This window comes from Pecten maximus, chromosome 8, assembly GCF_902652985.1.
Source record: "Pecten maximus chromosome 8, xPecMax1.1, whole genome shotgun sequence".
Taxonomy (NCBI): Eukaryota; Metazoa; Mollusca; class Bivalvia; order Pectinida; family Pectinidae; genus Pecten; species Pecten maximus.
In genome coordinates, this window is record NC_047022.1 from 6,501,859 (window position 1) to 6,516,414 (window position 14,556).

A 14,556-nucleotide genomic window follows, 5' to 3' on the forward strand; every position below is an offset into this window, starting at 1 on the left:
AATATCATCACAAATGATTCAACATATAGCTTAAACAAAAGGAGAAAGGGAAACCAAGAGTAGATAAAAATAACAGTTCTGATTAATTAAGATTAAAGAGATTTTTATTGAGCTCAATAAATGGGGGGGGGGGGGGGCGATAGCTCAGTCTGTTAGAGCGCAAGCAACCTGATCTTGCCCAGCCCATCTTCGCTAGCAAAGGCTTCTGATTACGTTCCACTTTACGAACCCTTGGCAGAAGATATAGTCATCAGTTCTGGCCTTCTTAGCTAGGGAAGATAAGAAATTACCACCCTTTACGCGTGAAATTTTCGACCAATCAAAACCAGCGTTACTGATCTGATGTACTTCATCAGTGATATTTACAAACACACATGGAGCCTTGTGTCATTTTGATGAGATATGTGACCAATTCTATCAACTGATCAAACACATTCCCCAAATATTGTACGTCTCTGTATTTAGATAAAATGCCATGACAGTCAACAAGGTAGATCTGTATTGGGCGCCACAATTTTTGTTTATTGCAAAATCAAGCCTGAATGTAAAACGCTATTTGATTGGATGCCCTGGGATTCCAGGGCGCGACGATTTAAACACGACTATATCTGCCAAGGGTTTGTGGAGTGTAACGTAATCAGATAGAATTATCACAGTGAAAAACCATAATACACAAACTAAAGATTTATTATCTTCAGACAGCATGATAGCTAAACTACACGTGTATACATGAATTAGTAAAATTACAATTCTCAAAAACAATATTGCACACAATAATGTTATCAACAATGTCTGGTATGTTTGTTTGTACAAAACAATTGATGTCCCTATGAACCATGACCTCACAAAATGTCTTCAGAAAATTTTCGTTCTCATCTGACAAATTAATCAAAATCCTTTTCCAGTTTGTTAGCCATATGTATAGGAAAATATTTTAATCGTAATGCAGCAAAATGAGCAATATTGACAAGCACCCAAACGGATGTCTGGGAATCCAAATCTCTCATAAATCTAGGCCCAAGTCTCCAAGAATCTTCCAGAAATTGCGACCAAATACAAATCTAGTCACAGATGATTATTGAATACCCAAAAATGGGCCCTAATATTTCCAAGAATGTCAGAAATCAAGACTTTTTGGGTATTTATGCAGGATCCTTGTAAAAATCTGACATTAATCTTTGTACAAACGGCGATTAACGCAGTTCATATATCCACCAAATATCTGTAATCCCAGGTTTTTCAGGAATCTTCTACAAATCTTGGTATGGGTGGAATTTCCAGAGATGTTGAGAAAGGAGCTCTCATCAAAGGGTGCAGCTGGAAAACAGGAGATCAAAAATATGTTGAGCTATATTTGGTTTTGTTATTTAACTCTCATATAAAAAAAGATTCTGAAGAAAGAAAGAAGTAATTAAAATTGTGATAATATTTATTATTATTTGTTAAGAGCATCTGATCATGACATGGTAATTATACAGTGAAACCTGACTTGACCGACCACTGACTTTATAGACATCCTGTACACAGTAATATCTGACATGGTAATTATACAGTGAAACCTGACTTTACCGACCACTGACTTTATGAACATCCTGTACACAGTAACATCTGACATGTTATACAGTGAAACCTGACTTTACCGACCACTGACTTTATGAACATCCTGTACACAGTAACATCTGACATGTTATACAGTAAAACCTGACTTTACCGACCACTGACTTTATAGACATCCTGTACACAGTAACATCTGACATGTTATACAGTAAAACCTGACTTTACCGACCACTGACTTTATGAACATCCTGTACACAGTAACATCTGACATGTTATACAGTGAAACCTGACTTTACCGACCACTGACTTTATAGACATCCTGTACACAGTAACATCTGACATGGTAATTATACAGTAAAACCTGACTTTACCGACCACTGACTTTATGAACATCCTGTACACAGTAATATCTGACATGTTATACAGTAAAACCTGACTTTACCGACCACTGACTTTATGAACATCCTGTACACAGTAACATCTGACATGTTATACAGTGAAACCTGACTTTACCGACCACTGACTTTATAGACATCCTGTACACAGTAACATCTGACATGTTATACAGTGAAACCTGACTTTACCGACCACTGACTTTATAGACATCCTGTACACAGTAACATCTGACATGGTAATTATACAGTAAAACCTGACTTTACCGACCACTGACTTTATGAACATCCTGTACACAGTAATATCTGACATGTTATACAGTAAAACCTGACTTTACCCATCACTGACTATATAGACATCCTGTACACAGTAACATCTGACCAACAGATCTTTGACATGCTCATGACCAATATGATTTTTTTAGAACTATACAGAGAGTTTATACTCACATCTGTTATTTCTTCCTGTAAACACTGATCCCTTTTCTTCAATTCCTTCTCCATAGCTTTACAAGATCTGAAATGGAATGGTATTATTGGAAAAAGTCCAGACTTTTTAAGCAGAACAAGAGGTTAATATGGCCTGCAACATAAACTTCTCCATTTTGAATTGAAACCTAAAAGGTGCTTGTTCACAAATTGTTAAGCCCTCCTCAAATACAAAACATTTACACTGGAAGAGGGGGTTTATTTGAGGGCAAATATGGTACAGGATTTTTACATAAGGGGATGGGGCCTATTTGAGGATATGGTACTAAACTTTTGCACCAGGGGAGGGGCTTATTTGAGGATAAATACGGTACTAAAACTTTACACTCGGGGATGGGGCTTATTTGAGGATAAATATGGTACTAAAATTTTCATAAGGATGGAGGTTTATTTGAGGATAAATATAGTAAATTTCACAATAAATTCACAAGTACACGTCCTCATTTAACAGTAAAATGATGGGTGCAGAATATTAGAAATGTTTTATGTTTTAACTGTGAACAAACAAACAAATGTAATATCAAAAAATATTTTGTTTACATGGAGGACAATAATAACAATATGATGTACTTCTCTGCTTTTTGAACGGCCCTTTCCAGTTCCTCCGCATGTTCAGCCATCTCTGACAAAATGGATGTGTAGCTCGCCTACAACACAGAAATCACCAAACACCAAGGTTAAAATTCACTTAATGTCCAAACAGTCATTTGTAAAAATATTGGTAAAAATATTGTTCTCGCCCAATTTTCCAAGGGACTTTACATATAACATTTCAGACATACAAACAATTCTGGTTCAACCAGTCCAACTGTTTGGACTGTGATAAACAAACATGGACCATTCTCTTTTTTTTTCTTAATTATATTTCTAAAGCCTAGCTCTACAAATGCTCCTGGTAAATTCATTTTGAGCAAAAAATTCTAAATTGTGAGAAGAAGGCTGTTTTGGATGGTAATGAATTGGATGCATTAGGACTCACACAACTAAATCAGCCAATCAGCTGGTGTTTCACCTGAACCAAGTCCCTGAGGAAAATGTGTTTCTTAGGTTTGTAGCTGTTTTCCTGAGTAAATAACATATGAAATTGGTACTTTCTATATACGAGAATAAAGAGTAGGGTCTTGAGATTTGGAAAATCAAAAATATACACTCCTATTGAAAATAGAATGACGTAGGATTTGAGGTGTAAAAAGGCGGGAATTCCCACTACTGCATACCCAAGCCCTTAAAACGGCCATTAAAAACCCCATTAAAATTTCCCATCATAAAACCATCAATCATGCTATTAATTTTGTTCCTTTAATTGCTATTAATTGAAAAATTTTAATACAAGTTTGATAGTCTTTAAATGTGACAGTTTTCAATTTTAATGATCATCAAAGGGTTGAAACAAATCAATTAGTTCATGGTACTTAATTAATACATTTTAATGGCTATTAACAAAACATTTATAATGATCATTAATTATTTTAATAATGGCTTTTAATTTAACATTAATGACTATTAAAGGTACAAAATTAATGGGTCTGAAAAAAAAACAATAAAATTTAAATGCATTTTAAGGATTTTTATGGTTTGACAAAAACATTAATAGTCATTAACTCTAATCACTACTGTCAAATTGCCCATTACAAACCCATTAAAGTTTTCACTAAGTAATTGCCATTACAATGTAATAGGGCCATCAATAATTAGTTTTCAATGTAATGGGCATCAAACCTTATGGTGTAATGGGCATTAAACATTTTGGTGTAATGTAATGGCCATTAGGTTTGGAGCAAAACCATTTTTGTAATGCCCATTAACGGTGTCATTACTTTCTGAAGTGTACTCTGTAATGGCCATTACATTTCATCAGAAAAGGTGTAATGGCCATTAAAGGTGTACAAAACTAATAGACCATTACAAGAAAATACACTTTAATGGCCATAATTTTTACAAATATAATGACCATTACTTTTAAAGTACAAAAACTGTTTAAAGATCAACACAATGGTAATGGCCATTACGTTTTTACAAACAAAAGTGTAATGGCCATTAAATATATACAGGTATACAAAATCAATGGTCCTACATGTGACCACTACATTAGACGCATTCAGAAAATTTAGAAAATGCATTTTACCACTTAATTTCATCAAAGTTCATCATGAACTGTATCACTATGCATGTTTGACAATATCGTTGTACATGTAGTCCTTCCATTAAAAATTGCATTCAAAGTGATCCATCATTTGTTTCAAATTGATAACTGCTTCAAAAATGGATATTCACAGTACACAATCATGTGGACCCAAAATCCTTTTAATATTCTTCAGATACATGTAAGAGTGATCTATGTTCATTATTGCATTAATTCTCAATGTACATATGATGTGTGTTTGTACAATTTGGTTGAATAGGCAATACAATTTAAGAAATGCCAAAGCTGTTTGAATATAATGTACACTATGTAAATTTAGGTCACATGCATGGTGATTGGTTTTAAGTTAATTCTTACCTATAAACAGGTTGACATACTTCCAGAGTTGAATATTTCATTTCCTGGTAGTCTTGTATTAATCATGAACCAGGTATTAAAGATAAATACTTCCCTTCATTTGTAAAATAACATGTTCATATGTGTGAGAAAAGCCTCATGGCTGCCATGTATTGGAACTCTCCTGCTTGAAGTTATTGGGCGGGAAAACTTTGGCGGGAAAATTTGGCGGGAAATTTGAATTTTTTTTATTGTGAAGGGGTTTAGTTAGCCTGTACAGTTTCCTTATTCTTCTTTAAGCCAACAACAAAATTGTAATATAGACATGGAATTCAACAATAACAATATAATGAAAAATAAGATACTGAAATAATACATTAATTTAAGGTCAACAATTCATGGTAGTATATTAAACATTGTCATATATATTACAATATGATGTGATGATATTTGTAATATTTGTAATGGCCATTACAAGAAAAAAAATGTTCTTGAGAGGAATTGCACATCGGAATAACAAATGTAATGGCATTACATAAAGGTACCATTAAGTAATGGCTATTGCATTATGACCATAATTTGTTGTGGCCATTAAATGGAAAATGTTATGGGAGTACATAAAATCCACAGTTAGTAATGGCCATAACATTATGATGACTCCACTCTAATGGCCATTACAAACAGAATAAAGGCCATTAAGAAAAATACAAAACATGAAGTAATGGCCATTATTTTGTTAATGACCATTACAAAGAAAATGTTAATAGGAAAGTAATTGAAATTTAGAAAAATAATGCCCATTACATTACTTAACTCCAGGTTTGTCCCAAAAATGGAAACGAGAAATAATGGCCAATTTTAATGGAATCAGTGTTTTTAATGGTTTTGTAATGGGTTTGTAATAGATTTGTAATGACTTTGCTGGGCAGTAGTGGATCCCCAGGTGGGGGTTCCCCAGTGCACTGTAAATGTCGGGTTTAATGTCTTCAGAGTACCCATATGCTCTTATATACAAAAACAGCATTTATCCGATAGAAAATCATCAAACTTTGATTTGATATAAATTGCACATCATTTGAACTTCAAACGAGCGAGTGAAGGGATGGGGTCACTAGTAATAACATATAGTAAATTATTCAGTTGTGCGAGTACTTTACAGACAAAAAATGTCATTCATTTAGACAACATGGTGAGAATGGGACAATAAAGCTGTTGAGGACACAGACTTGTGGTGGATAGATTAGGCTGAGTTTTCCATAACAGATCCAGGGACTTCTTTATATGGAGAGAATTTATAATTGTTTGTTTGTTTTTGTTTAACAGCCAGAGTCATTTAAGGACGTGCCAGGTTTTGGAGGTGGAGGAAAGTACCCGGAGAAAAACCACCGACCAATGGTCAGTACCTGGCAACTGCCCCACATGGGTTTCGAACTCGTAACCCAGAGGTGGAGGGCTAGTTATAAAGTGTCAGAACACCTTAACCACTCGGCCACCGCGGCCCCCCTTAGAGAGAATTTATAAAGGCTTTGGCCCTTATTTGAGCTGTCAGATTGACTTACAAGTATCAACTTTGTCAAAAGAATTTGTTGGAATGAAAATAATTTAAATACATTGTATATACATTTTGTACAGTCTCTTTAAAGTTTTTTTCCTGCCTATTTAACTGGGCTCACAAAATAGCCCAATTCTCAGTGCATTTTAGCTTTACTTTTTCCCAAAAGAAATTAAAAAGTTGCAATCTTTGTCCGAAGATTAAAACTCCAGAAAAACACGGGAAAATGGCAAATATCACAAAAGAAGATCAGAAAAACAGACTCAAGGGTCAAGATAATCTTTGTAAATGGTGTGTACTATCATGTATACAGCTAGGATTTACACAACATTATAAAACTTAATTAAGCATAAAACAATTATATCAGGGTGTAAATTTTGGACATAATTTCTATGTAAAATTTTCCCAATTCTAACAGTTAAATGGATTTTCCAAAAATAGGAAGCTAATTTAAAAGCTTATATGCCAACATACCTAAGCACAATTATAAATAGTTTTTTGGGGTAGGAGGTGAAAAAACAGCTACATCCTTCTCACTTTAAAATATTTTGCATTACACTCATTTTCATCCAAATTACAGTCACTGCCAATTATGAATTTAAACAGGGAAGGGGATAATTATCATAAAAAAAAAAAAAATCTAAAAATAAAAACCCGATATTTCTAAAATTTGCAAAAATGTACAGATCTATAGAAAATGAGAACCAGTATGTTTTCTTCATTGAGGCCAAGATCAATTTCCCATCATTCAGTCAACTTGACCCAAACTGTAATGAACATTATTACAGCGAAGGATATTTCAAAGTGGATGTATATAATATGATGAGATAAACTTACGTTTAGTTTCCGCAAACCCTTGTAAGTGCCAAACGTGTTTTTAGGCATTTTCAGTTCTCTCCATTTCTTCACCAATCTGCAAAAATAATGGCATAAGCAAATGCAACCAAACCCCACTTCTCATTCAAAGCATTGAAAATTTTTTTTGGCTCAATTAACCTTTGACCTGAAAATGAAGGTTGCAATCAATTATGCATTGTATTACACACATCACCTGTGGTTGATGTACATGTATATACAACGTATGTTTTATGTTTCTTTTCTTTAACTTTTCAAAAGTTTGGGACAGGACAACATTATATTGGACTAAGATTAAATACATGAACAACAGATTACTAAATGAAGCAAAAGAACAGCTACCAATACCATAAGTCTTCCTTCATTCAATTGTTGCACTGACCCTGTGACAGAGCACTGCATCTGTGTTAGCCCCAGTTTCCTCTGGCCCTGATTCCATGTTTGGTATATAGGGGCCCTACACCAGACAGGGTAGGGTGTCAGGGCCAAGGGAAACTCAGGCTACATCTGTGGGTGGTAAAATAAGATATAAGTTAAAATTATACAGCAGCTGTCATACAGATTTCTTTAACTGTTAAAAAGTTATGGCCCGGACAGGTAATTGTTGGAAAAAAATGAACTTATTTGAATTGACCTTTGACCTTCCAGTCAAGGTCGTGATAGTCCAATGACAAAAGCACTACACACCATCAATGGGTGAAAAGTTATACAGCAAATTCATGAGAATATCTAATGGTTTGAAAGTTATCACCTTAAGACAAAGATTATTGAAAAAAAAATGCACTTATATGACCTTTGACCCCGAGTTCAATGTGAAAGTGACCTGACAGCAATGCACTGCACTTCTGCTTTATATGCTGCAAACATATACTGCAAGTTTCGTCAAAGACATATTCAACAGTTCAGAAGGTATGGCCGGAGAAGAAATTATTAGAATGAGACAAACTGGAACCTGTACAAAGGAAAGACTCAAGCTTGTGTATATTGAGCACACAATCCCATATCATTACCATGAAGATGTCCAAAATTTTAAAGATATTCAGATAAGGGGAAATAACCCTGCAATCTGCTTTATAAAGGGAAATAACCCTTCAGTCTGTTTTGTAAAGGGAAATAACCCTGCTATCTACTTTATAAAGGGAAATAACCCTATTGTCTGTTTTATAAAGGGAGATAACCTTGCTCTCTGTTTTCAGAGTTACCTCTAATGGAACATGTGCTTACCTATGTCTGCTTTCCTTGAGGTGGGTGTTGATCTCGGAGTACTGCTCTTTTTTACTATTGGTTGTTATTGTACTGCAAGTGAAGATGAAAATGAAAATTCAGCTTTAAGAAGGAGCCATGAAGCAAGGTATTGTTCACTTTTTAAGATAATAGATATAGTCTGATTTTCCTCAATTCTCATTGGCTAAGACATGGTCAGGTGGAGGTAAATATTTTGTGATATTGACCTGATGTTCTATTTTTAGAAACACTTAGTCAATATTAGGTTTATGAAATCATTATTATTGTGACGTCATAATTAATGCCTATAATATGTCTTGTTATAAAGATGAACATACTGCAATTTCACCCACAGTCAATACCCTGGTATTTGACTCTATCAGGTCGGTATAACACCATATATACTGACCTCACAAAAGGTCCACAATTGATAAATAGCAGTCCAGCATACTGCCCTGTCAGTGTCAAAATGACAAGGCTTTTTCTCCCTAGTTTGGGATGGGGCCTTTTTGTCTCTTTTTGGGGAAAAAATGGTGAATTGGGAAAGAGTTTTTCAGGAGCTCGAGAAAACTGCTAATTTTGGAAATTTGGCCTAAATAGGAAATAATTTCAATTGGGAATGGGGCCCATTAGTCTAATGGCCTCAAAAAGTCCTCAGAAAGAGCCTTGAATGAACTTAACCAGCTGAGTTCAAGTATTGTATTTTTTTTTTCCACAAAAAGAAGTCAACTTTGACCTTTGACCCATTATTACTGTGGCTGATGACCACCAAATTCCTATCAGCTGTAGAACTGTATGTTACCATGCTATAACCTTGGGATGAATATATATATATGTATACCAACTGAGAAGTACCTCTGTAAATTTGTCAATCTTTTGTGAGATTATCAAATATTTTGTTTCACAAAGTTTAGTCGACTTTTTTTTCAATTTAACCATGACCTATACCTATGACTTATATAAACTCAATATCTAATATAATCATGTGAAAAATTAGATTTTTGATGCATATATACTGACCAAGTAACAAGACATACAATGGCGTGGATATAGACTAGATACTGTAAATCACTTAGATTCTGCAAATACTTTATTTCGCGAACTTGCCTTTTCAGACATATTTTGTGAATGATGATGTAGAAATGACATAAAATTCACGAATGATGGACTGTTAGAATCATGAATGCGGCAAGACTCCTTTTATATCGTTACCAATAGCTTGGCCACCAACCAAAGGTGTTATTTTCTTACAAATAAATCACAAAGGATTTTAATTTGTGATTGACTCTCATCGCGTATTAATGCGAAAATGAACCCCACACGAAATATAAGTGATTTACAGTCTGTTGAGAAATATTATATTATTTTTTTTTCAAAATTGTCAAGTTTGACCTCTCACCCTTTAAACTTTACAGATAACCACTTTAATATAACTGTAGATATTTATTATACATCATACATTTTCATTTGCACTGTATAATGGCAATTTGCTTAATTAAGTAGTTACATATAAGCCAACAGGGGCTTGGCACGATTTTCCAAACGATAGTCCATACATATATATGTATATAATAGTATAGTATAATACATGTACATATATATATGGACTATCGTTTGGAAAATCATGCCAAGCCCCTGTATATTACATATATAGATTATTGTTTGGAAAATTGTGCCAAGCCCCTGTGCATAAGCCCTCACCTGTAGGCAACTCCCTGTGGTTGATTTGAAATAAAAAATTAAGTTCATAGAAAATGAACTTCACTGTTGAGGGGTCTATGAGCATGAGGTACCTTGTACAAATGAGCCGTAACATGCAGTTTTACTTAACATTTAAGGTAGCAGGCTACACACAGACAAAGTGTTAACCTACTGTACCAAGTGAGTGCATGCCTCTCCTTCGAATTCTAACATGGATGTAATAATGACCAGAGGAGAAAATTAAACACAACTATAATTTTGCTTGGCCTAGCTCTAGCTGCGATAATGTACCTCTGGACGGCGAACGGACAATTTCTGACAGATGATCGTCGTCAGAGCTATGATTCCCTTCCATTGACGGTAGTGTTGCAAAACAGTGAACCTCGAAAATGCTACAAATAGCGGATATCATGTAACTTTGGAGTAATAGTTCGTATAATTAAACATTTCTAATACAATTTTGCAATGTATTGGCCTACTGTCCAATCTGGAAAAATTTAATTTGTCATGATACTTCTCGAAGAACTCTCGCGAGCTCGAGGATGCTGACCCAAATATGGTACCTGTGACCATATATGGATGAGGCTACTACGTTAAAAAAAATACAAAATCAGATATTTAACCAGTGTTGTGTAACTCTTGTGAAGAAAGTGCATCTTACTTTGTGAAATCAAAGAATTTCAGAATGAATTGACCTTCCTCACCGAGGTATATATAACTCTGTTTATCTGTTGAAATCTCGCGGGGAAATCTCATTAGCATCAATTTATTAGCTCACCTGGTCCGAAGGACCAAGGTGAGCTTATGCCATACCGTTGCGTCCGTCGTCCGTCCATCAACAATTGACTTCTTCTTCATAACCACACATCAGAATTTGACCAAATTTGGTCAGAAGCATCCCTATGGGGTGGGGACTCAAAATTGTACCAATGGTGGGGCTGACCCCCAAGGGGTCTGAGGGGCGGGGCCAAAAGGGGTCAATTTGGCTCTCTTAATATAAACGACTTCTTCTCTGAAACCAAGCAATGGATATCGCTCATATTTGTCTGGTAGCATCACTATGGGGTGGGGATTAAAAATTGAACAAATGATGGAGCTGACCCCCTAGGGGCCTGAGGGGCGGGGCCAAATGTGGTCAATTGGGCTATATTGATATTAGCGACTTCTTCTCTGAAACCGAGCAATGGATATTGCTCATATTTGCCTGGTAGCATCACTATTGGGTGGGGATTCAAAATGTACAAATGGTGAGGCTGACCCCCAGGGGGCCTGAGGGGCGGGGCCAAGAGGGGTCAATTTGGCTTAATTGATATGATCAACTTCTCCACTGAAACCAAGCAATAAATATTACTCATATTTGACTGTTAGCGTCCCTTTGGAGTTGGGATTAAAAAGTGTACAAATGGTGGGGCCGACCTCCCTGGGGCCTGAGGGGCAGGGCCAAATGTGGTCAATTGGGCTATATTGATATAAACGACTTCTTCTCTGAAACTAAGCAAGGGATATCGCTCATATTTGCCTGGTAGCATCCTTTTGGGTAGGGATTCAAAATTTTATAAAGGAAGGAACTGGCCCCCACTCCCCCCGGGGTGCAGACGGCGGGGTCAAAAGGTTTAAACAACTTCTTTTCTGAAACTACAAGCAATGGATATCACTCGCATTTGTGTGGTAGCATCCCTATGGGGTTGTGCCAAAAGTTAATTTTATTTCATGGATTAATGCATTTTTTGGCATAAAACCCTCACGTACCCATATAAAATGCCTATGATATATTGACATAGCAATACCAGTGACAAATATACTTAATCATCATTCTTGTTTCATATCTCATGAAATCCAGGTGAGCGATACAGGCCCTCTGGGCCTCTTGTTTTGATTTCCTTAAAAGGAAATTAACCTTTACGATTGTATCAAAGATGGCGGTATGTTTGAACTGCATATCTCTGTGTGTCTTGCTGGTTTTGGATTTTACTATTTATTGTCAAACAATTGACGTACAAATGTACACTGTAATGTGCAGGTTTGTGGATTGAATCTTGATAATAAGATACCAGAATCATCAATTTACATGTGTTCTTTATCCGAGAAAATTACAACCACAGCTAAATACTGCCCAATGTGAATCACATCGGGGCTTGCTACACTATCAGTAATGGGAGGGACTTCATACCCTGTCGGAGAGCAGTGTAGGCAGGGTATGAATATTCGTTCTAGCCTAACTCATTTATACCTGATTCCTTCATCAAGGACCTCAATAAGGAATTCTTCGGTTGTCTTGTCCATTTTCTTCCAGTTGTTGATTTCATTGTCCGCAAACGTTTTGGTGGTCAGGTCTGAAATGGATTGAAAATTTACTCTTAATCAGACTAAAAGCTGATTGTTTTTATCTTCATGATCAATAGCTATATATATATACAGTATATAGTACACAAATGTATTTAACTCTCCTTTTCATTAGATCAAGAAATATTTGATAATAAATTAATTAGTGCTATCTTTCTCTTTGTTAAATAACCAAATAATAAAGATTTTTTAACTGAGCCTTAACGAGTTATATAATAAGATTTTGTTTAATTATATATAATTACTGAACAAATATGTCAAATTAATTGGAGATGCTTTTGCGAGGGCGATCGATGTTGAAAGCAAAATGACAGCCCAAAGCACATATCATATCCATCAAATTTAATCTGCTAAAATGGACCATAATCGCAGGCCCCCAAATTCTGACCAGTCGCCTGCTGATGCACTGTCAGAATTTTGGAGCCTGCGATAATTACCCAGTCATGGGCAATTTTAGCGGATTACATCAACGTATTAAGATCGTCAGAAAATTCGGACTAGCCATGCATGCCATGCCCGTGGTTCCACATATAGCCTCGTTCTATTTTATATAGTAATACGAGGCTATATAGTATACAGTATACAAATATAATTTCTTACCCCAAGTACATTATACCTGTGCGTGGTTCAATGTAACTTCGAAAGCGAAGCCCTGTACATGTGGTATTATATATTCAAAAGTGCAAGACAACCCTGGAGTTGACACAAACCTTTACTATGACTACCAGATGATTTCCTTTTCTTTTTCCTTGGTGGCATATTGCACCGTCTGGTTTAATACGCCAAGTACTCTAAATGTTGATCGTGAGCTTGTAGTTGATTGATGTAAACAAATATCCCGCGAAGTGTTAAATCACGGTAACACGAACAATAGGATTTGGAATGATTGGGCGACAATTTACAGGATCGGGCAGGATCGGACGACGATTAGAACCAGGATAGACACGGACGGTTTAAATGCACTAGCATTAGAATCGTGCTCTACATATAACTTCACCATTTATTGTTAGTCAGAGCTTTAGACCTGCCGAAAATACATTGGAATTCTTGGTCAATAGCGATAAGGAAAGTGACCAAATGTTATTGATCCGATAGAGAGCAATTTATTCATATATAAAAGATAGTAAACTGAGTCCTCTTTAATTTTTACGTGTAAATGTATTTATATGCAAATTATTATTGTTTCGGAATGTAAGCTGCTAATGCAAGTAAATGATAGTGATTTTTTTTCAAAGAGTAATTAAGACCCCCGAAAATTGACTTGCTAACAGCAAATTTCCATCTATCTGAGTGCTAAAAAAACCAACAACTTAAATAGATTAAAGCTTTGATGTAAATTGCAATGGACTAAAATTGAATCTAAATTATCACACAATGTTCAATTATATGAATTCCAATATTTGGAAAATATAGTACACAATACTATACATAGGATTTACCAGAAACTTATCTTTTTTTATGTAGATCAGGAAAAAAAATCACGTTCAGCATTGATTCAGTGTCATTTTGAGTACAGGTATGTTTGTTCTTCCTGTTACAGCAGACTCACAAAAAAAAATCAACAGAAACTTCATATGATGCCAAAGTTTAAGATTTGATAGACAACAGATAGCTTCGTTCGAGAGACTTGCTTCTTAATAAAACGGTGTCCGGGACTAACATTTTAAAAAAGGAAAGAAAAAAAAAACATTTTGTTTAAAACCCTGCAAATAAAGCGTAAGGATGATTGTACCGTCCACCCCATGGTATGTTCGTAAAAAGCGACTATATTTTTTATCTTATCTTTTCTCTTCTTTCTTAATCTTTCTTCTCCCTGATCGCTCCCTTGACACTCAATTTTGCCTTTTTGTTCAGCATTCACCCCAATGAGGAAGGCTTTTGATTCTGTGTCCTGGCCGAGATGTATACCAGAGTCTTTAAAAATGGTAGTTTTCTACTCCTGTTTAACGCTGAGCATTTAAGGA

At 35.4% G+C, this 14,556-nt stretch overlaps 1 protein-coding gene across 1 annotated transcript; it reads right to left on the reverse strand.

Annotated features, from left to right (window-relative positions):
• Positions 1-669: 669 nt before the first annotated feature.
• Positions 670-13,443, reverse strand: LOC117333728. Its single transcript, XM_033893151.1, has 7 exons — positions 13,303-13,443; positions 12,480-12,582; positions 8,549-8,620; positions 7,307-7,382; positions 3,009-3,085; positions 2,400-2,466; positions 670-1,317 (listed from the first exon to the last, which is right to left on the reverse strand). Exons 1-7 carry the CDS (start codon positions 13,349-13,351, stop codon positions 1,240-1,242), a joined length of 522 nt encoding a protein of 173 aa, XP_033749042.1. The 5' UTR covers positions 13,352-13,443; the 3' UTR covers positions 670-1,239.
• Positions 13,444-14,556: the final 1,113 nt, after the last annotated feature.